This window comes from Gopherus evgoodei, chromosome 12, assembly GCF_007399415.2.
Source record: "Gopherus evgoodei ecotype Sinaloan lineage chromosome 12, rGopEvg1_v1.p, whole genome shotgun sequence".
In the NCBI taxonomy this organism is placed as follows: Eukaryota; Metazoa; Chordata; order Testudines; family Testudinidae; genus Gopherus; species Gopherus evgoodei.
In genome coordinates, this window is record NC_044333.1 from 21,822,392 (window position 1) to 21,845,654 (window position 23,263).

A 23,263-nucleotide genomic window follows, 5' to 3' on the forward strand; every position below is an offset into this window, starting at 1 on the left:
CAGAGTCCTTCTTCCCATTGACTTTGCAATCATAATTGAACCTGCAGTGTCTATCATCCTGTGACTGCATTTATCAGACCTAATTTGTCAGTCTTGTTGCCATTCACCTATCAGCCATGAATGAGAGAGTTTCTCTGACTTTTCAGTCAGACACCCAGAATACTGTAATTAACAAAAAAAAAATAGTGTAAAGGCCTTTTATCCCAGGAATATCTTTCAGATATATATTCTGTTCTTTTAAAATAGCAGCAGCAATCAACCTCATTGATCCACCTTAGACATATCTGGAAGGTTTTCTGTGCCTTTTTCATAATGATTAGCACTAAAGCAAGGGTGCCCACACAGCACTCAGGGCTACACTGGCATCTTGTTAGGATCCTGAGGCCCACACTAGATTTGCATCTAAATTTACATAGACTGTTTTACCATAATCGTTTCTTATACTGGTATCTTCCTTTATACAGGATATGTATAGTCATTTTGTTTCCTCTGCTTGATCCTTCAATGAAATTATTGAGTGACATTCATTCCTCACAAGTTTCACCTCACTGACTTAAGCGGGAAGGCACAGGTGTAACCAAAGGTGGTTGTGACCCTTTATTGTGACTTGGTGATATCACAATTATTTCCTTGTCCCTCGATCATTGAGAAGGAAAGGCAAAGTTATGAGGCAAAATAATATTAGGCAACTTAGAGACCATTTCAGCGGCAGTTAGGGAAATAAAGAAAAGTATTCCCAAAGTCAATTGCATTTGATACAAATGTTCACTTTCAGTATTGTCTTCCAACTCAAGCAGCCATTGAAAGGAATAGTATTAATGGCAGCAGTGTTGATGGACCATTTTTGTTTCTCCAATATGGTAGTCTGGAAGGCGGGGGGGAAGCATGTTGTATTAATATCCTCTGACCGCTGGATAAATATGATTATAGCAGTTGCAGATCAAGCCATGTGTGTCTTTGCTATGTACTGCAACTGCTAACCACACATTTGTAAAACTACACCACTTATCTCAATGTGAAAGCGTAACAGGAAGTATTAGTGGCTTCTAAAGTTATCAGCTCTACTGTTGTGTTCATGACAATGATCAATTAATAACATTAAATGACAACAGCAGTGATAAATTGTATCAATAGAGGTATACACAGACCAGAAGACCAAACTATAAAGGAGATTTGTATTTTCCAATGTTCCATTTTTCCAGTGTGACAATTAAGTATAATTCTGCTATCTATTGCTAATAATGTTGCTATACATTATTGTTGAGCTTCCTCCCTCCATCTCTTTCTCCCCTGAACTCTGCAAGGAATTTGCTGGGTTCTGTCTTTTGAAGATCAAAAATATACAAGGCATCATTGCTGCCACGAGCCCAGGTGCTTTATCTTCCCTTGATCCACCTGCTGCGGTCCAGCAACCCTGCCGCTTCACATCCTTCTTCCACTCCTTGCACCTCTGCTGAAATGGCTGCAAACCTTTCTGTACTTTCTCACTGGGATCCCCTTTCCAACTCAGGATTTGTAACAAATTCTTTTTATTGGAAATTATCATTAAAAATAAATTCATTCCAGTAACTGGGAAAAGAAAACATGTAGTTCATATGTAGGGACTACTGCACCCCTATCCAGAAGACAAGCCTAAATAGTAGTCGCTCTTATTGTCATGTCCATGTTTTGGAGAAGGGAGAGAGGGAAGAGGTGTGTGGGTAAAAAGAGGAATGGGAGGGAGCGACTGGAAACTATCAAAGAATAATGTTTACAACTATCAAAATTCTGTGCTGGCAGGCTTAGCACATGTTAAAAATTCCATTTTTACAGCAGTCATTTATGTCCTGTGAAAGAGAGATGTCTAGCTTCTTGAACTGAGCATTGGAAGTTAGGAGGTTTGGATTCTACCCGTGGCTTTGTTGCATAGGGTGTAATGTCTATTTAAGTCAAGTTCAGAGTGGGATATTTTTACAGTGAGGTATGAGAATGTGCAGTTAGGTGTGCTTTTAAAACTGGGAGCATTTTCAAGGCTCTGGCAGGATTTTCAAGAGTTTGTAGATTTGGCCCCTGGTCTGGCTGTGTAATTTTGCCTATGTTCTTTGAAATTGAGCGCTTAGCCTCAGGGATTTTCAAGCATCAGCTTTCACAAAGTTACGGTACCCAGTTGTTGCTATGCTCACTGTATGCTAAAGTGTTCCTGCCCTTGACCCTGTCTCTGTCTACACTGGGTAACTTGATGAAGCAGTATAGACATACAAAATATCAGAAATACCAGCATGGAATGAATAAGTATAGATAATTCATCATCCATATTATGCCTGTCCAGAATAGCTACTGGAAATAGGTTGCAGAATAGGACATGTGCCAGTTAAAGAGGTTTCATCCCCAAATTAATGCATTTCAAATAGCGTGCAATGACAGTTCAGGAAACATCCATGGCCAGCTGCATCTCAGGTCACCAAATATCATGGTGAATCGGGACACAGTCACCTTCATTATAATAATTTCTGTGCATAGGCTAGGGGATGGACCGAAGACAGATGTTACTCTGTTTGATGTGGGTAGGTACTGAGAATGCTCTCTTCAAAGTCCTGCTTTCACAGGAACATTTGCTAATCAATCAGAGGGATACTTGTCTGCTGAGAGAGGCATCTAGTCAAGGCCCCTCTTCTGCACTTGGGTGACTTCAGAAAAAGAGATTCCTGTATTGTTGGTGTTGAAACCATTAGTTTTTTTTACCAATAGCCCAGCATCCCAAATACCATCCTTGCCAAGTCACACCAAGTAGCTCGATAATATCCCCACATTCAACCTTCCTGTTTCCTGGGCAGGGCATTCACCTGTTTTCTGATTGGAAAGAGGATATAGTAGGGCCATAACTCTTTCTTGGATCAACCCAGGACCCAATATATACTCTGCAATTGCCTGTGATCAGAGGAACATAGATGACAAACTCCCTCTTGGGCAGGGGTGGCTCTAGACATTTCGCCACCCCAAGCAGGGTGGCATGCCGCGGGGGGCGCTCTGCCGACCTCCCGGCGACTGGCAGAGCGTCCCCCGCGGCATGCTGCCCCAAGCAAGCGCTTGGCATGCTGGGGCCTGGAGCTGCCCCTGCTCTTGGGGTAGTCAATGGGATGAAGATTCCATCTCACAGAATGTTATGGGGACATATGGTTCATTCTAGATATTGTTGGGAAAAACAGAAAGACTGAACCTAGAGGAATCTAGAATCATTTATTGCATTAATCTGGAAAATATACTGCATTAATCTGTTTGCTGCTGGCTGAAACATCTGCTTTTTTACTGGCTTAAGTTATATTTAAATAGGGTACTCTTATTCCAAAATGAAGGATGCCTGCACAGAGACTGCCACTGAAATAATTAAAGGTGCGAATTACATCTGATTTAGTTATTTCAGTTTTACTTAGCACATAGACAAGCCCTGAGTTCCTTGGGTCAGTTTATTTGCCTGCTGCTGAGAGGATGCACTTGTTTGGGGAATGCTAAGGGGAAAGACAATATACACTGAAGATACAACCATCAATCTGTGGATATTGCTGACTGTGAAAATTTAACTCTTCTGAGATGCTCCACTGGTTTGAGCCATTTTCCTACTAAAGAAATCCTCAGTTTCTCAGTGTTCACAATATACTATACTGTTCTGCTGGTTTAATATTCTACAGCAGTGGCCCAAAACACTATAGTTGCACTATGGTAGGCCTTATCATTCAGGAAAAAATGTATAATCTGTTTTAGCATTTGGGTTAGTAAATGGACCTATTGAAATATCCTCCTTTCTGTTTACTATAGTAGCAGAAAGAAATTAAGAAAATGTGTTTCTTGGAGCTGCTTGGGTATATTTTTTTCTTTCAGGGAGGAAATTTTGATGAAAATGAAAACAAATTCATTTTTCAGAAGAATATATTAACTTTTGTCAAAACATGAAAATGAAAAAAACAAACGTTTTATCCAAAACCTAACAATCTTTTAGTTGTAAAGATTTCAGCTTTCTGACAAAAAATATTTTTTTTGTGGAAAGCAGGCACTTCCCATGAACATTTTTGTTTTGTTAGAAAAGCAGTTTTCTGTCAAAAATGAGGACAAATTTCCAACCAGCCTTACGTTTCTGAGGTAGAAAAACTGGAGTGTAAAGCACTATCCTATTCTGGATAGGCAACTTCCCAAAGGCTTTGTGTATGTTGCTGGGTAGAGGGATTCTAGAGTAGGGGAAGGTTTGTTTAAATAAATCTTTTGTGATGAGCATTTGTCTGGAGGATTGACTAGAGGTTTGGCTTTGAGGTAGGTCAGTTTATTTGCCTGCTGCTGAGAGGATGCACTTGTTTGGGGAATACTAAGGGGAAAGACAATATACACTGAAGATACAACCATCAATCTGTAGATATTGCTGACTGTGAAAATTTAACTCTTCGAGATGGTTAATTTGGCATTGAAGCCTTTATAATATTGATGAGTTGGTATTACCAACAGCATCTTAACCCATCATGATCTGTGCCAAAGGTCCAAGTTCCCTGTAGCACAGTATCCACATCAGCTGGGTGAGAAGCACCATTAGAAATATCAGGTTTGGAGATTCTAGGAGACCACAAGGAAGAGTGACCACAAGTAAATACACTCACAAGTTATTAAACATCCTTTTATTAACAGTTTCATTAAGCAGGAATAATGCTACGACTACTGAAACATACAGACAGAAACAAACCATGTATTGTCCAGCATCAATGATTTCATACTCACATGCCCTGGGGAAACATTGAGATCAGAGAGGTGATTGTCAAGTGCCCATCCTCTTCTGTGTTTCTTGATGTGCTTTTCTACTCACTTAGTAGGCAACATCTTTTATTCTGAGTTTCTTTTACGCCCACTATGCTATGCATACTATGCATGAATGTCAACCCCTTTTTCCTTCTTTGCACTTCTGCTTCCTATGAATTTTAGGGTGCTCCATTTCTTATAGGCTATCCCCAGACCCCTTATTTGCATTGGCATCTAAATCAATGAATTGCCATAACAACCTGAGTTATTACAAAATCCTCCAAAATGTTACTATCAGGCATCTTACAGTATTAACTGGTACATTGCAGTACGTTTTGCAGTCTATTGCTGTCTAGTTTCCAGAACATCAGCACTTAACACATCTTTTACAGTAATATTACACTTCATTGATACAGGGTTCTCTCTCTCTCATCTAGTCACACCAGACTATTTCAGGCCTGATGCCTTCTGTGGCCAGGCTACATATCTTGTAAACCTCAAGTCTGTAGGCCTTGCGTTATAGCCTTATCTTACTTAGATATCTAACACTTATCGAGGAGACGCAGTTATTAATCCTATACCCCTATGGTGTGAGTCTATTTATATTTTACCACTTAAACCTACAGCTCAAATCTAATCTATTATCCATACATTGATTACATAATTGCATAATTATATATAATTAGCTACGGCAGTTAGTGCTTACTTTATCTGTAGCTAGTTATTGTTCATGTTTTCAGACATAATGGTGCTTACTTGGTGCCTGAATATACTGGCTTCAAAGACTAGAACAATTTAGCTCCTCTCTGCCTCTCCTTTTGCTCCCTACCTCTACTGCTCCCCTGAAGCCATGCAATTAGACACCCCTTTCAGGTGCCTCTCCTATTTTGAACCCTGTGCCACCTTCTACATGACACCCCCCTCCTGGATGTAGTGCACCATGCCTTCACCTCCCATCACATGGCTCACTGGCTCATTGGCCTCCAGAATGGAGCGGTTTAGCCAGGAGATGCCAGTCACCCAGGCAAGGACAACGAATCTACACAGACACATTTGGCTAGGCAGTCTCTTGACATTATTCCTGGTAGCATCATTGCAGTATGTGCAATGATGGAGCTGTAGATCCTGACAGAAGGGGACAGAGGTACTTATTAGTTCATACTGCTTTCCAGGGTCACTAACAACACGACAGGGATGGGGGGGTAGAAAGGGAGCTGTCATACTCAGGAATAGTCTCTGTGCCTGTGGGAACTTTCCTGAGGCAGCGTCCATGCAGGCACCTCTTGGCTGAATCTGGTTTCAAAATCTTTGACCATTTGGGGATCCAGAAATGTGCAGTATGGATTCATCCTACTCTTACAGCAGTGTAATACTCAGATTGGAATGTGCTGGCCAACTTGCAACTTACTTTAGCCCCTAAAAGTACCTGTTGTGTAGGAGTAATTAGCCACGTTTGGAAAAGAGAGATGTCTTTAAATTCGTAAGACCGTGTTATTTATACATTTCCCTGGCAGTATGTCAGATTATATCTCATCACATAACCTGAAGTGATCTGTAGCAAATCAGAGACATGCATAAGTGAATTAAGATTTGCTTTTCTTTCTGAAGCAGTATTTAAACACTTTTTTTTAAGCATGTAGTTGATATATTGATTATACCTAGGTCAATTTCACCTGTAGTAAAGAACTTGTATTGCCCACAGTTTTGATGGTGTATTGTGTTGTCCACTGTATAAATTGACAGCAAGTAGCTTGGAACAACCCTTATATCCCCACAAACTGTTTTAAAAGGGCCCAGAATATTGTTGTATGATCTTGGCTGAAGAGTCTGTGGCATCATTTGGCATATCATATTTTCTATTTGAAATATGAATTGGTTATAGATTCTTCAAATTGTGCTACTGTTATATCTGTAGATGAGAGCTCCCTCTTTTTTTTTTTTTGACAGCCATTAAATATTTTCTTTCTCCTTATGTGTGCAGGTTAGGTAGGGAATGTATTTCTTAATTTGTTAACAAATGGGCTAACTTTGTGATCTTTGATCAGTTCTAAAACAGTAGTTGAGCGTGCAGTGTATTTTAATATAACTGGGTCTTTTGTTCCACTAGAGAGAATGACTTAATTTGTAAGATATATATGTTCTGAAAATTCTAACTTTAACTGTCCTTCATTTTACTCAAACTGGGATTTCAGGGAGGTGAATGTGAATTAAAGAAAATGACTTTTTTTTTTTTGTTGGTCATCCCAGTTGGTGAAATATCCTTTCCTCAGAAACCAAAATTTTAGTCTTTCACATATAGAGATAAAAATCATCTAAATGGGCAAATACACCTATTTCAAAACATCTTGTTTGCTCAGAGATATTCTGTTTATGCATTTTCATTGGGAATATGTATCTCTAGCTCTTGAAATCCATCTATTTATTGCAGTGACACCTACTGCTGAGAGAGCTGATCCACAACAGGATCGGTTACTGTTAAACTTGGCCAGGAAGCAGCTCATGACTCAACCAGCAGATGTTTCTGCAGCTTAGGTCAAAGGGAACTTATGGAATCCCTTGTTTTTTTGCTTTACTCCTAGAATTAAATGCCAGGGAAGTCAATACCAGGTACAGACAGTTGACCTGACCAGTAGCTGGAGGAACTGAACTAGGGCCCTGAGGAGCTGGAAAGACTGAAGCATTAGGCTGTTGAGCCAGTGTGCTGGCTACAGTCCAGTAGTTTCAGACAACTGACTATCTGATTGTATGCCTGGATTTTAATAATGATTTCATGTACTTATTTGATTATTTGTATCCAAGCTTATGCTCCTGACAGGTGCCCCGTGAACAAAATCTCGCTGGGCTATCTTGTATGAATATTTCACAATCAGTCATACTTTGATCTACGTTGCATATGTGCGTTTTACATTATATTTAGTTTTGCACAAAATCAAATCCTAAACCCTCTACGAAATGGAAATGAAATGAGCAACACAGTGCTGCAATCAGCTGTGCTTAGATTTAAATTGTTTTTAAATTTAGGGGAATTGAGTTTTGTGGTCTTAACCCTTTTCTGTTCATCCCCTTAAAATCGTAAGGACGTGGGGCACTATCCTACTGTCCTGACCAAGCGAAAATTACATTTGCCTTTAGTAGCAGTTTGCTTGTGTCCGGACTGTAGGATTGAGTCTATACTACATGTATATTGAGATAATATAATCAGTTACCCTACTCAAGTATCAGGAGGTAGCCGTGATAGTCTGTATCCACAAAAACAACGAGGAGTCCGGTGGCATCTTAAAGACTAACAGATTTATTTGAGCATATGCTTTTGTGGGTAAAAAAAACAATTCTTCAGATGCATGGAGTGAAAATTACAGATGCAGGCATTATATATTCACACATGAAGAGAAAGGAGTTACCTCACAAATGGAGAACCGGAGTTAACAGGGCCAATTCAGTCAGGGTGGATGTAGTCCACTCCCAATAATAGATGAGGAGGTGTCAATTCCAGGAGAGGCAAAGCTGCTTTTTTAATGAGCCAGCTACTTCGAGTCCCTATTCAAGCCCAAATTAATGGTATTAAATTTGCAAATGAATTTTAGTTCTGCAGTTTCTCTTTGAAATCTGTTTCTGAAGTTTTTTTGTTCAAGTATAGCTACTTTTAAATCTGTTATAGAATGTCTGGGGAGATTGAAGTGTTCTCCTACTGTCTTTTGTATGTTACCATTCCTGATGTCCGATTTGTGTCCATTTATTCTTTTATGTAGGGACTGTCTGGTTTGGCCAATGTACATGGCAGAGTGGCATTGCTGGCAAATATAACATTAGTAGACATGCAGGTAAATGAGCCCTTGGTGGTGTGGCTGATGTGGTTGGGTCCTCTGATGGTGTCGCTAGAGTAGATATGGGGACAGAGTAGGCAACAAGGTTTGCTACCTGGATTGGTTCCTGAGTTTGTGTTTCTGTCGTGTGGTGTGTAGTTGCTGGTGAGTATTTGCTTCAGGTTGGGGGGTTGTCTGTAAGTGAGGACTGGCCTGCCTCCCAAGGTCTGTGAGAGTGAGGGATTATTTTCCAGGATAGGTTGTAGATTGTGGATAATGTGCTGGAGAGGTTTTAGCTGAGGGCTGTATGTGATGGCCAGTGGTGTTCTGTTATTTGACTTGTTGGGCCTGTCCTATAGTAGGTGATTTCTGGGTACTCATCTCACTCTGTCAATCTGTGGGTATTGTAGTTTTAAGAATGCTTGATGCTTGTGTCAGTATATAATGCCTGCATCTGTAATTTTCACTCCATGCATCTGAAGAAGTGGTTTTTTACCCACGAAAGCTTATGCTCAAATAAAGCTGTTAGTCTTTAAGGTGCCACTGGACTCCTTTTTGTTTTTGTAGTTAACAGTACTGTGGGTTTACGGGTCTTCTTTCAACAGCATAGTGTCCTCAGATGATAATAGAGAATTTAAAATACCTAACTTTCTATGGTCACAAAATGATGAAGTGGAAATAATTTATAGACTTTGCCATAACTCCTGGAGTTTTTCTTTTTACTATATAATATTAAAGTTGGGGCATTACAAGCTTAATTTCAAGGCTATTCTACCCTCTTTTACAGAAATCAGTTGAACTGAATTATCAGATATCTGCTGCAAGAGGTTGCCCAAACTGAGGAGAATTAAAACAGTCTTTCACATTCTGAATGATATGGAAGTAAAAGTAAATGCATTTATGAAAAGACAAAACAAAAAACAAAACTTCAGTTTCATTGACCATTCCACAAATTCAGTCCAGTTTTGAATCTTGGTGTCATTATGATGATTTTTGTGAAAATAAATTGCTGAAAATTAATTAAAATGTGAATGGTTGCTTGTGAGCTAAAAAAAAAAAGTTCTATGCGTCTTTCTCCTGAGAAAACAAACAAACCCTCCCAAAAATACAACCAACAACACGCAACAGAACTTGATTTCTGAAAAAGGTTTTTGAGTTACTGAACTTTCAGCACCAATTATTCATCTTTCTTGTGTTTGGATCCTACCTTTTAAAATACACACGCAATAAAATAGAATAAATTCATGGGAAAAGGAGATTTTGCTAAGTCACATGCAAAGTAACAATACATGAAACAACTTTTTGCATTCTTCTAATCTTTCGATTGTAGCGCTAGTCAGATTTACAAATACCTCTCCTCCTCTCTCAATGTCTTATAAAATACTGTAGTTTATAAACTACAGTCAAGACTGTCTGATAATCCTTCACTTGTCAGTTGAGGTTCAAAATGCCTCACAAACTAGAAAGTAACCTACAGTGTTTTAGCAACTAAATGGGGTTCCCAATTCAGAATGAAAAAAAATATGTAGCCTCATAAAAGTTCTTTCTGGTTTTGTTAACGAGTCTAATTTTTAAGGTAACTTGGAAACCCCTTATTGTATTTACTCTTTAATATTTGGAAATAATCCTGGAAGCATAGGGTCATATTGTAACATCATTTTTAAAGCAAAACACCAACTGAACTCAGTGAAGAGTTTTGTTAATAAGTGCTATAAAATCTAGCCTGTAGTTTTGTCATATGTTGTCTTTTGTTTTCGTGATACTCTTGATTTTTTAGTATTGGAAGATTGGTATCAATCCCAGTAAATTTGCAGATCAGTCTCCGTTCTCAAACTTCGCTGCCCTAGTTGCGCAATCACCGCATTACTATACTGGGTTTTAATAACATTTCCATAATTAAATAAAACTAACCTATCTTGAAAATCAGTGCTTTTTTTGCATTTTGCAAGAATATCCCCTTGCCCCAATATTTCTAAAATCTAATTACATTAGAAAAAAAAATGTATACACCCAGGGCAAAATTCTCACCCCAGTGTAAATCTGGAGTAACTACACTGAAGTGCATGAAGTTTTAAATGGGTATAAATGAGAACAAAACCTGCCCTAATATTTTTTGAGTTCTATCAGATTGGATAGTAGCGTAATGATGGTTTTAAATATAAACGAACCCCCTGCCACACACATTTCTGTTAAGATTTAACTATTTCGAGCGATGTCTTTTAGTATTGCCTACAAATCAGTCAAAGAAGAATAGGTCAACCACACTGCCCTACTGTTTATGTATTAATCATCTGGCAAATAAACCACTCAGTATCCTACCCACCCTCAGTAATATTTGTGATGTAATTTGTTTGGATGCCCAAATGTCACCAGCGTTGATTGTAAAAGATGAAAAAAAATGTACTTGCTCAGCACACCAAGCTCTGGGCTAAAATGTAAGCATGAAATCTCTGGTTTATTTTTGTAATAATGTTTACAGCTGTTTAATGACCCTGAAAAGGTTCAGTAGTCTGGTGTTCTCTATTTTTTAACAGGAGTGTATTATGCTTATAACAACCTTAGTTAAACAGTTTCAGCTACCACAATAAGAACAATATTTAATACAAATTCAGTATGTATTCTGTAAAGTTACCTCAATGATACTTGTTTATGAGTCACTTAGAATCAAAGCAATCTACAGCTGACTATCTAGAATTTGTCAATTGACCAGTTGTGCAAGATACACTTATAAGAATATTTCTAGTGGAAGAAATAAATTATAAGGCAGGCCTGCACAACTCGTAAAGCAGTGAGGGCCACATTACTCCAAAGAAAACAGCTGAGGGCCAAAACCACCTGGCCCTGCGGAAACACCCCCCCGCCAGGACCTCCCAGCCCTGTGGAAACACCCAGCCCCAGCACCGCCCCGCCCTGCAGAAATAAACCCTCCTTCCCCAGCGCCGCCCCACCAAAACAGCTGTGGGCCAAAAAGGAAGGTAGGGGGTGGGGAGGTGATACTTGATTTTAAATCAACCAGGGGCTCCCAGCTGAAGAGATGACTGGGAGCTGTCAGGGACAAATTAAAGGGCTCGGGGCTTCAGTGGCTGGGGGAACCCGGAGCTTTGCGGGGCTGAGGCAGGGATTTAAAGGGCCCAGAGCTCCTGCCACTGAGGAGCTCGAGCCCTTTAAATCCCAGCCCCAGCCCATCCGCTGGAGCTGCGGCCGGGATTCAAAGGGCCCTGGGCTGCCTGAGCGGTGGGCAGCCCAGAGCCCTGCCGCTGCCGGCAACCCAGAGCCCTTTGAATCCCGGCCGTGGCTGAGATTTAAAGAGCTCTGGGCTCCCCGCTGCTGCGGGCAGCCTAGAGCCCTAGGAATCCCGGCTGTGGCTGAGATTTAAAAAGCTCTGGGTTCCCCACCGCTGCGGGCAGCTCAGAGCCTTTTGAATCCTCGCTGCAGCTGAGATTTAAAGGGCTCTGGGCTCCCTGCGGCTGCGGGCAGTTTAGAGCCTTTTGAATCCCAGCTGCGGCTGGGATTTAAAGGGCTCTGGGCTCCCCGCGGCTGCGGGCAGCTCAGAGCCTTTTGAATCCCGGCTGCGGGCAGCCCAGAGCCCTGTGAATCCCGACCGCGGGCCACACAGTGAGCCTCCGTGGGCCGCATGCGGCCCGCAGGCCGTATGTTGTGCAGGCCTGTTCTAAGGGCTAAATCCTAAAAATGCTTATACAGTTGTGAGTACTTTTATGCACATGTAAGTGCTTACAGGATCAGGGCCTGAAAGAGCATTACATTTAAACATGTGAGTTGGTAATCCATTACTTTGCTTTGTGGCTCTTTTGACTAGTCTTATCTGAGATATAACAACATCACAGCAAAAATTTTGAAATTGCAGTTTTCTCTAGTATGGTGAAAATGGGAATGCTGTAGTGTTTCACCATTCAATAGGAATGAACTGATGGCTGAACTTGGTTCATTCTGTTTTCAGAGACTAAAGCTATATTTTTTAAAACTATTTATTATCTGGGGGGATGGAATGATTTTGATTCCAGCAGAAGAAAACCAGACTTTTCATGTTAAATTATTGTGTATTGTGGTGACAGGCATTTCTGGTGTCATCATTGTTTTAAATTCCAGTAATCCATTTCAAATACTGAAATATAATCTATATACTCAATTGAAATGGTTAAAGTCAAAATTTTAGTTATTGATATCATGGAAAAAAGTCTGGAGGGCAAAAATGTGAATGAAATCAAAATAGCTATTAGCACCATCAAAGGCAATTGAATGGCTCACTGTACCTTTGTATGAAAGATGAGAGCGTATTTTGATAATGCATGTATCCAGGGTGGGTTTCATAAACTGAGAGTACCCTTAGCATGGAAATAGGAAATTGTACAGCTCAAGTAGAAAACTCCTGTCATCTCACATTTTCATTAGCTTGCTAATCAGGGCTCAATCCTACTTGGTCATATATGGCATCTATTGCAACATATGCTGGAAAATCAGTTGTTCTCTAGCATACAACATGGTTAGAATTCAGCATCCAGGACTAGGGGACTCACTTTCATTTAATCTACCTTTATATATAGACAGGAAGCGAGATTCTTTTAAGGACTAGTGGGGCCAAGTCCTTGTAGAATTACAGAACAGGCAATGGTCAGTTTGCCAACATGCTATATGCATTGCTAAATTGGAAGGATAGGCGAGAACTCTGAGTATGACAAAATAATTTTGATAGAAGTCAAAAATTTTACTAAGCAACTTTCAACAAACGAAGATTGACTTTCTTAATTTTAGTTCCTGTAACTAAGCATTCTTAGTATTAACTTATGGTTGGAACGGAAAATCTCATGCTAAAAGAAATATTGAGAGTCTTTGTATAATGTTTTTATGAGCAGGATGAAACCTCATCGTAGTTTGAGTTTAAACCTCATTCAGATTGACGGGTGTGAATACACCCTTCAGATAACACAACTCTAAGGATAAATTAGTCACAAGCCTCCACCTCAGAAAAAGAGATTATATGAACCCACTCAGGAGTTTTGGACTGTATGGAAGAAGGCTTTTGGCTCAGTTTTGTGTGTACGTATGAGAACGCAGAACCAGAGAATGATAGAAACAGCCTGAAGAAATCTCAGCTGCACCTGCAAAAACACTATGACCTTGGCAGAAGCTAAAGAAAGCACTTTTGGGTCTGGTGCTGGCTAAAAAGGCTTGGGGCTGTACACAAAGAAGCTATTCCATAGTTTTGGTTCTTCCTGCGTTTAGAGAATCAGGACTTTATACATTCTTTGTAAATAAAGATTTCATCAAAGACAATACCAGAATTCATCCTCAATCAACTGGAATGTTAGAGTTAAAGACAGTTAGTCAAAAAGGGCAAACGCAATATATGAACATAAACTTTACAATGGATGAATTTTTAAATGTCTGGAATTCCATTTTTATTTTGGTTAGGTAGGCACGCAGAAATTTGGATGCTTAGCTAAACACTTCTGGTTTGGAGAATTAGGCTGTAAGTATTACAGGAATCAACTTTCCTTGTCAGTCTTCCCGAATTTGTTGGTTTCAGAAAACCAAGAACATGCTCAGTTGAAACAGATTAGTGGAGAGGCTCATATATTTCTTAACAAAACTTTTATCTTTTTATTTTTTGAGATAAAGTTGAGTTTGTAAACATATATTAACTAACTTCAAAAAACATCAGGCTTGATCCTGCGCCTACTGCAGTTGATGGCAAAACTTCCTACGACTTTAATGTGAGTAAGGTCAGGCCCATGGGTATATTGCAATAGTGTATATTTAAAAACAAAACAAAACAGAAGTTTGAAAGCCAGGAAACTTGAAGTTCAACAACCAGCCTCAACTCTGCTCCTCAGTTTCCATTCCTTGTTTACCTAATCTGTCTTGTGGCAGTGTAATACGTACTACAAAAATGCCTTACCATTTGAGCTGCTTGGTGAAAAATTGAAAACCAAAAAATTCCAGCCCAAAATAAAAAATACAAATTTGTATTCAGAAATGCAGCCACAGTGCCACATCAGAGTTGTAGTTCAGGTGCCTTATGCCCCCATTCCCATCTACCAGTCAAGTGCCCTTGTTCGACTACATTTCCCATGGTGCTCCATGGCCGCCTCTGTTGCTGAGCCACTCCAGTGCTTCATAACAGATCTAGTCTGGCTGTAGATCCCAGGCTGTAGAAGAGAATGGAGGCATGGGGCACCGGCAACATTTCCAAATTGAAATGTTTGGAACTTTATGATGTTATGCTATTTAATGAAAAGTTGAGGTTTCTTGTTGAAAGCAGACAATTTTCATGATACATTTCATTCAGTTGAAACTCCAGTTACATGTGACTTGGGCTTTAGTGGCCAATTAGAGTAGTGTAGGTGGGACAAAACTGCACAGAGCAGTTTCTGGAGGATTGATTCCTAGCAGTTTATGTGGACAATGGATAAGGCAGGAAGAATGGGGTTTTTAGTTTGATGAATTTGTTTGAGTTCTCTAATGAGTCGAATGATAGATGAGGGAGGGTGTTGTTTCTCTACTGCACATAGATGCAGGCTGAGTTGATGTAGACCCAGTAGCAAAATGAGGACAGACACATGCATGTAAATAAGTGGCAGGCAGCACCTTTTATTACATTTTAACATAGGGGAAGGGCGCTTCCCACCACCTGTACTCTCCTAAATCAGGCATTTAATTAGTTACAGTGCAGTGGTTACATGATTCCTTACATTATCACCTGTAACTAGTGCTAACTTTACAGGGCTCCTTATCTTTTAACCAATAACGTGGGGTAGGCTCTCCTCTGCTTATCCCCCAGGACTTAGTTCTTTCTACCACTGTCTCACTCTCCCACACCCACCACAAGAGGGACAGAGGGTGCAGCAGGGCTACAAGGTTCCAACCTTAGCCCACGAAGTCCAAAAGGTCTCACCCTACCCCAAGGCCCATCACCAAAATCCCAGGTCTTTTACCTCTGGGAACTGTTCATTCTATTCTCTTAACTGCACCGGAAACTGCCCTCAAGTTGTGATGAATAAACTACACCCCAGTACTTCATTTAGGTAGTAAGCTAAGAATTCTGCCTGTCTCCTGTAGTAGCCCTGATTGGCTGCTCTTCCCCAGGAGGCGGGCAGGGCACCCAATCATAAAGTGTTTTCCTGTGGGCAGAGCTAAATATGGTGTGAGTGTTGGAGCATCTCCTGTCATCAACAGATTGGCCGTAAAATCAAGTTACTGGCTTGAGATGGCAGCACAGGATATGGTCTTCCTGGCAGCTCCAGCAGGAACTTCCTCAGTGCACAGGAAGCCTGTGGCACCTCTGGTGACTGGGTCCTCTGCTCCAGGATCCCCATCCTAGGTTGTGAGAAGAGTTGTGACTCAGTGGCTCTCTTCTCTTCCTTTCCATTGCTCTGCTACCCACCTCCATCTCCCCAGCTATGCTTGTTACTCCTCCTGCCCAAATCTTTCCCGTGAGGGAAGCAGCAGCATTTACTGCCCTCCACAGGAGACAGAATTCTGTTCTTCTCCTGGGCTCCTCTGTTACCTCCGGTTTTGTGGCCTATGTAAAATGGTCCTGCTTACACTCTGGGAAAGGATCTTCCAGGAATTTGGATTGTATGAAAAACAGGGTGAGATGAAGATTTCACCTGTGCCTGTAGGTATTGCCAGACCCAAGCATTCAAAAGCAATGAGTCAGGTCTCAAACAATCATGACATTGGTTTAAAAAGTGTGACATTTTAAATCAATAATAAGTTTTGTGTTCTTTGTATTAGCCTTTTCGTTTCTGACCCTTTAGGTGCACTCAAATCACATTTTCAAGCATGACTCTGTGACAATGAGGGCTAGAAACATATTTCTCCAAAAATAAACAATCCCTTCCCTGGAAAGCTACATTTCTCACCTAATCATTTGACTTCAGGAGCTAGGGGGTTAAGAAAAATATCAAATATTCGAAGCCTTGCATCGTGCCCTCCCTGGTGGGAAATGTGTATATATGAACATGTTAGCAACCAGGAGAGAGCCTTGAAATAGCCTTGTTTTTTAGTAGGGAAAAAGAGGGTAAGGTGTGCTGTTGATATGGGTTGGACAGCTGGTGGTGAGAAGCTCAACAATACGTTGAATTTTTTAGGAAAAATCACGACAAACTTTCAACTTTTCAACTGTAGCTGCTACAAGTTGTTTTTTTTTAAGTCCATCTTTGAGGAAAAATACTACAAAATTGCATAAACCTCAACAAATATAAAACAAAATGAAGTCCAACACCTGTAGGTTAGAAATGATACTTAGTGCTAACCATCAGTATTAATAAACACCACTGGAATCTGACAGAGTTTTCAAACTTTGATAAGGGACAGTGCTAAAATTAGCCATATAGTCTTCCTGAAAAAACTTAAAGGCACCAATTCCCATTGAGGTCAACTGAATAAAGCAAACTTGGAGTGGATAGATCAAGCTGTTTTTAGAAAAAATGACATTCTAAGAAGACACTTCAAAAAAATCTCCTGGATTTTCAAATTCTTATGTCTCCAAGATGCCTTGTCTGATTAACCTCAAACCTGGGGGGGAAAATCACCTCCAGCTAGAAACAAACACAAGAAATTTCAAACAGAAAATAGCTGATTTGAAGGAGGTACAAGGAATGTAGAGTCAAAATTAGATTTAATAGAAAAGCAAATAATAACAAAGCTTGCTCCCATTCATGTTTCTAATTCTGTGTACCTGTGATCTAGTGGATTGAACCCAGCATGGGAGCCTGGAATTCCATCCATTTACTATGCAGTCTTCAGTGACACTTGAATTGCTCTGAATTTGTTTTGTCATCTATGAGAGGATTACCGATAGACAACTCAGAAGTGCTGCTAATTTATATAGGAGTAAAACACTGCTGTACAGAATGTAAGTGCTAAGTATCATGTGTATTACATACTTCTACATCTAATCTATGTACACCTCTACCTCGATATAACGCTGTCCTTGGGAGCCAAAAAATCTTACCGTGTTATAGGTGAAACCACGTTATATTGAACTTCCTTTGATCCACCGGAGTGCACAGCCCCCCCCCCCCGCCCCGATGCACTGCTTTACTGTGTTATATCCCAATTCATGTTATATCGGGTCATGTTATATTGGCGTAGAGGTGTATTTATTTATAAATAGTGCTGAATGCTAGCAATGGGCCCAAACACAATCTCTGGATCTGAACACCACTGAACTTTGGAGAAGTTTTGATCTGGATACAAACGTGAACTTTGTGGTTCAGGCTCATCTTTAATATATGTCAATGTATATTTCCTCTTTTTCTCTTATAAAATCTTAATTTCAACATCAGTCATCCTTCAAGGAAAACCAAACAGGCCTCCCTATGGACACCAATCAGGCTTCTCTTAGCCTGATCTTGCAAATACTTAAGCACATGTATAAGTTTGCTTTCAAGAGTTGTCCCATTGAAGTCTATGGAACTACTCCCATGAGCACAGTTACAAACATCTTAAATATTTGCCAGATCTGGGCCTCAGATTGTCTGGCAAGTGGCCATTATAAAACAACGTGAGGTTTGGTCTCAACCTGGGCTGAACATGTTGCTTTGCAGCAAGCCTGGTGCATAAGTTTCTGTGTCCAGACATGAGTATAAGTTGAATAAGTTAAATAACTATTCAGTAAGAAGTTGTGGAATTTGGTAATTTTATAGTGGAGAAAATGTCAAATTATATGTGTAAATAAGACAGATCTTCAGTATGTTTGCATCTGACTTTATAGTTTCTTATTGTTCAAAAGTCATTAATGTAAAAAAAAATTTTAAATAGTGTATTATAGATACATTATTTCTGAATAGACTAGAGAATGTGGCAAGAATAGAATATTATTATGGACAATTATGCAGACCAGCACTGAGCACTTGTGTTTAACAAATAGCTTTGAGTTCTAATTTTCTGCGATACTCGTACTGAAAGTACTATTTGTGCTCATTACTGTGTATTGGGAAAGTTATTTTAAATACTTAAATTTGTTGATATTTCCTATAGTACCTTCCCTTGATTTTAATTGGTTTTTTCTAGTTCTGTAAGAGAACTCTTTAAAACAAATCAAAGTCCCTTAAATCACATATCTTACCCATCGAAGGACAGAGGTCTTTTTTATAAATTTAAAGTTTTTCCAAGAACTGAAATCTGAAGGGTCTCAACAATGAATTAAAAATTTGACAAAAGATAATGTATGCATTTTTTTTGATGGCCACAGTTTGAAAATGACAAAAAACAATGCCTTGTAACAGAAGGGTTAAATCTTAATCTGAGGTTTACAAAGCTGCTAGTCGCAGTCTCCTTAAAATTTAATATACCTCGTTAATGCTTACTTGCAAACACTGAAGGATTTTTATGATTATAATCATGTGTTACAGCACCTAGTACTGTTTCTAAGCAGCATACTAATCAGCTTAATGAGATATTACTGCACTTTTTGTTGACTGAAGCAAAATCCCTTTTATTGTTCTAAAGCTTGTCCTTTACTTTATTTTTTCCAAAAAACATTATCTTGTTTTATTGTATACCAGTAAATATCATGCCTTCGTCGTCGTCGTCGTCGTCTTTTGTCAAATCATAAAACTATTTTTCTCATTGTGGAATGTGTAATATATTGAAAATGGTTAATAGAACTGAAAGTTACTTTTTGTTTTCTGTTTGTGCTTTTTAAAATGGAAATGGGAGAGATGCGTAACCTTTCTTTTTCTACAGATTGAAAATGTAAACAGGTACAGTTTCACGGGAAATGCAACAGGAGACATTGAAAGCTTATGCCACTCCTTTAATAATTAGATATTGAAACTGTCAACATGCTATTTTAAAATACTAATTAATAATTTAAATCAGTAAACATACAGTACAATGAAGGCATTATATAATTAAGAACAAATATCACAACTGTATAGTATAATTAGCATTTAATATACTTTTTATTGTTTTCTACTATAATTCCTTTGCATTATTATGTGTAAGTTAAACATAAAATGAAAATATTATGTCCGAAGATATAGTTGATTCACTGCTTATAACTATTTTGTAGTACAAATCTAAACTATCTCCTTATTTTCAGGGATGGAGGAAGCTAGTTTGTGCCTTGGTGTTTCTTCAGTTGTATCAGAAGCTGATGCCCATCTCAACAGTACCATACTTAATGGTCAGTATTCAATGAGCCAGAAGCTGCATCAGATAACTTCACAGCTCAGTCATGCCTTTCCAGAACTTCAAAACAGGCAGAATACTGAGGAGAAGGCATCAGCACCACTAGAAGAGAAAAGTCACGTGGCTATAGCAAATCAGCCAATCAGCAGTCAGATGGCACTGTTAGCAAATCAGCTCAATAGAGAAGTTGACACCAGTTTAAATGGAAGAGTGGATCTGCAACAATTTTTAAATGGACAAAACCTTGGGATCATGTCTCAGATGAGTGATATCGAGGATGATGCCAGGAAGAACAGAAAGTATCCATGTCCCCTCTGTGGGAAACGCTTTCGGTTTAATAGCATCCTATCGCTCCACATGCGCACTCACACCGGAGAGAAACCATTTAAGTGTCCGTACTGTGACCATAGAGCAGCTCAGAAAGGCAACCTGAAGATTCACCTACGTACTCACAAACTTGGAAATCTTGGCAAAGGCCGTGGAAGAGTCCGAGAAGAAAACCGGCTTTTACACGAGTTGGAGGAGAGGGCGATTCTGCGAGACAAGCAGATGAAAAGCAGCCTTTTGCAGCCACGACCTGATGTGAAAGCACAGCAGCATTCACAGCCAACACCTCTGGCAAACTGTAATTTGTCTGTGCCAGCTAATCACAGCACACCTGATATTTCGAACCCTGTCCCCTCTCCAAAGCCTGTGAGTGTCCAGGAAGAAGTAGTAGCTCAGACTGCTGGGTTCAGATGCACATTTTGCAAAGGAAAGTTTAAGAAGCGGGAAGAGCTGGACAGACACATAAGGATCCTGCACAAGCCTTACAAGTGTACTCTGTGTGACTTTGCTGCCTCCCAGGAGGAGGAGCTGATTAGTCACGTGGAGAAAGCTCACATCACTGCGGAGTCAGCTCAAGGCCAGGGATCCAATGGGAATGGAGAACAATCTACCAATGAGTTTCGCTGTGAGGTATGTGGCCAAGTATTTAGCCAAGCCTGGTTCCTGAAAGGCCACATGAGAAAGCACAAAGATTCCTTTGAGCACTGCTGTCAGATTTGTGGGAGGCGTTTCAAAGAGCCTTGGTTTCTTAAAAATCACATGAAAGTCCATCTGAATAAATTATCTGTAAAGAACAAATCTCCTAATGATGCAGAAGTACCTGTATCCATCAGCAGTATGTCACAGGAAGCTCATGCAAACTTGTATTCACGATACCTATCATGTTTGCAAAGTGGCTTTCTTCCTCCAGACAAAGCAAGTTTAAGTGAACAAAATCAGATTTATAACAAAGGAGATTTGCCTATGAAAGAGAGAGAAGTTCTGGGGAAACTCCTTTCACCCATTTCTGGCATTGGCCACAGTATTGTTGAAGGGGATAAACATTCTTTATTGGGCTGTCTCAATCTGGTGCCTCCTCTGAAATCCAGCTGTATAGAAAGATTACAGGCTGCTGCCAAGGCTGCAGAGATGGATCCAGTAAACAGCTATCAAGCCTGGCAGCTTATGGCAAGGGGAATGGCCATGGAACATGGCTTTTTGTCTAAAGAGCAGCAGATACAGCGCAGCCATGAGGACACTTTGGCAAATGCTGGAGTTATGTTTGATAAGGAGAAGCGAGAGTATGTGTTAGTAGGAGCAGATGGCTCTAAGCAGAAAATGCCTGCTGATTTGGTTCACAGCACTAAAATGGGCAATCAGAGAGACTTGCCAAACAAACTAGACCCTTTAGAAGGCAGTCGAGATTTTTTGTCACATGGTATGAACCAGGGACTTGATTATAACATGCATAGTCATGGAAATGTGAAAGAAAAGCCAACTGAGTGTCCTGACTGTGGAAGGGTTTTTAGAACATACCACCAAGTTGTTGTTCACTCCAGGGTACACAAGAGAGACAGGAAAGCAGAAGAAGAGATAATTCAAAGTAACCTCGATGAGCGCCGTGGGTCTGGAAGTGATCAAGAGTCTCAGTCTGTCAGCAGGTCGACAACACCAGGGTCCTCTAACATTACTGAAGAAAGTGGAGTAGGTGGGGGTCTCTCACAGACAGGAAGTGCACAGGAGGACAGTCCACATCCTTCCTCGCCTTCCTCTTCAGGTATGCTAACTTATCCATCACCAATTTTGACTGAGAAATTAGTTGCTATAGTTTTAATGACAATAATGTAGTAGTTTATACAATTTACCAGTGTTCTTCATACTTACAGTTCCCTAATAGTTTGCAGGGCTGTGATGCTGTGTGCTAGAGCGAGGTATTTTGGGTTCTCTTTTTTAAAATCCCTTCACACTTTTAAAATAAATTCTCGTTTCACCGATGGATATTTTTCATGAGCAAACTTTTCCTGGCCGTTCAGCTATCTCTTCAGCTATGCCACATGTGGCAGTGTACAAGGTCTGTGCTTTCACCAATGAGGGTGTCACTTGGGGAACCCTTTTCTCTGGGTTTCTAAAGCTCCTCTGTTGTATCCCTGCTCTCTCTCTCTCTTCTAGACACTACTATTGCCTCCAGGGGGAAAGGTGAAGCAAGCTACTTTCTTTAAGCTATAGCTCAAAGGGGTGTATTTCGTTGGCCACCAGCCCTCCTGAGAGAGACAGTCTAGTCCCCGTCCCCAACCAATTCAGTTATTTAGCTGAGATGTGCACTGCCACCAGGTCACTGTGCTGACTAGAACAAAAATGAAATAAAATCCATTATTAGTTTTTTTTACATAATTTTCATTTATATACTTATTTTAACACGTATGCATACTTCCATTTATGCCATGTGTATTTGAAAAATACAAGAAAAATAGAAACTGAACGAAAACATTTTAATTGCATTGTATGTCATGTTAACTTGCTGTATATAAAATAGCAAAGCAGATAATATTTCATTGAAGATGTCTATAAAATATTGAGCTTCCTGGTACAATTTTTAAAGTTACTAGCCTATGACTGCTGAAATAAAATCTCCAAGTAATAACAGGTAAGATTTCTGGCCTCATCTATATTTCCAAAGCCACTTACTAATGGATAGTAAATTGAAAGTTATATCTTCAGCCCTTTATAAAGAAAGCACCTCACTAATGCTGTAATCATTCTGCAAGGCTAACAACAGAGGAAATCATGCCATAACAAATACTCTGTTACTAATGGCAACATTGATTTCTGCAATCAGCCATTAAGTCTAGAAAATGAAAGACAGTTTGAGGTACCTTAAGGCATTACGTTGCCCACTGTTAAAGATCTGGTAGCAGGCTGTAGAGGGTAATTCTTTTTAGTTTTTTTTCCCCAGTTTCGATAAATATTTTAGTATTGGAGGCAATTCACTGTTACAGTTATTAAGTATATGCCAGTTTATTTTTGTTGTTCTTGTCATGCTCCAGTATACTCGACTTCTAAGGCCAAATTAATATAAAAATAAAGTGTTAGTTTGCAGGCCTATTAAAAACCAGTAAAGAAATTGTTAAGACACATAAATCTGCACTCCACATTCCACAGATTCCTATAGTACTTAATGTTGTTGTTTAAATACCCATGAAACACACTGTCTACTCTTAGAGTCATAGCCTCATTTACAA

General features: G+C 39.7%; 1 protein-coding gene across 4 annotated transcripts in view; it reads left to right on the top strand.

The window, feature by feature from the left end:
• ZNF536 (zinc finger protein 536) overlaps positions 1-23,263 on the top strand; it is a 422,921-nt gene that overhangs the window by 172,030 nt on the left and 227,628 nt on the right. For all 4 annotated transcript variants that reach the window (XM_030581943.1, XM_030581945.1, XM_030581946.1 and 1 more), the window contains one exon: positions 19,630-21,801. In XM_030581943.1, the coding sequence (XP_030437803.1) occupies positions 19,632-21,801 (2,170 nt within the window). In that variant the 5' untranslated portion in view covers positions 19,630-19,631. The remainder of the gene's footprint in view (positions 1-19,629; positions 21,802-23,263) is intronic.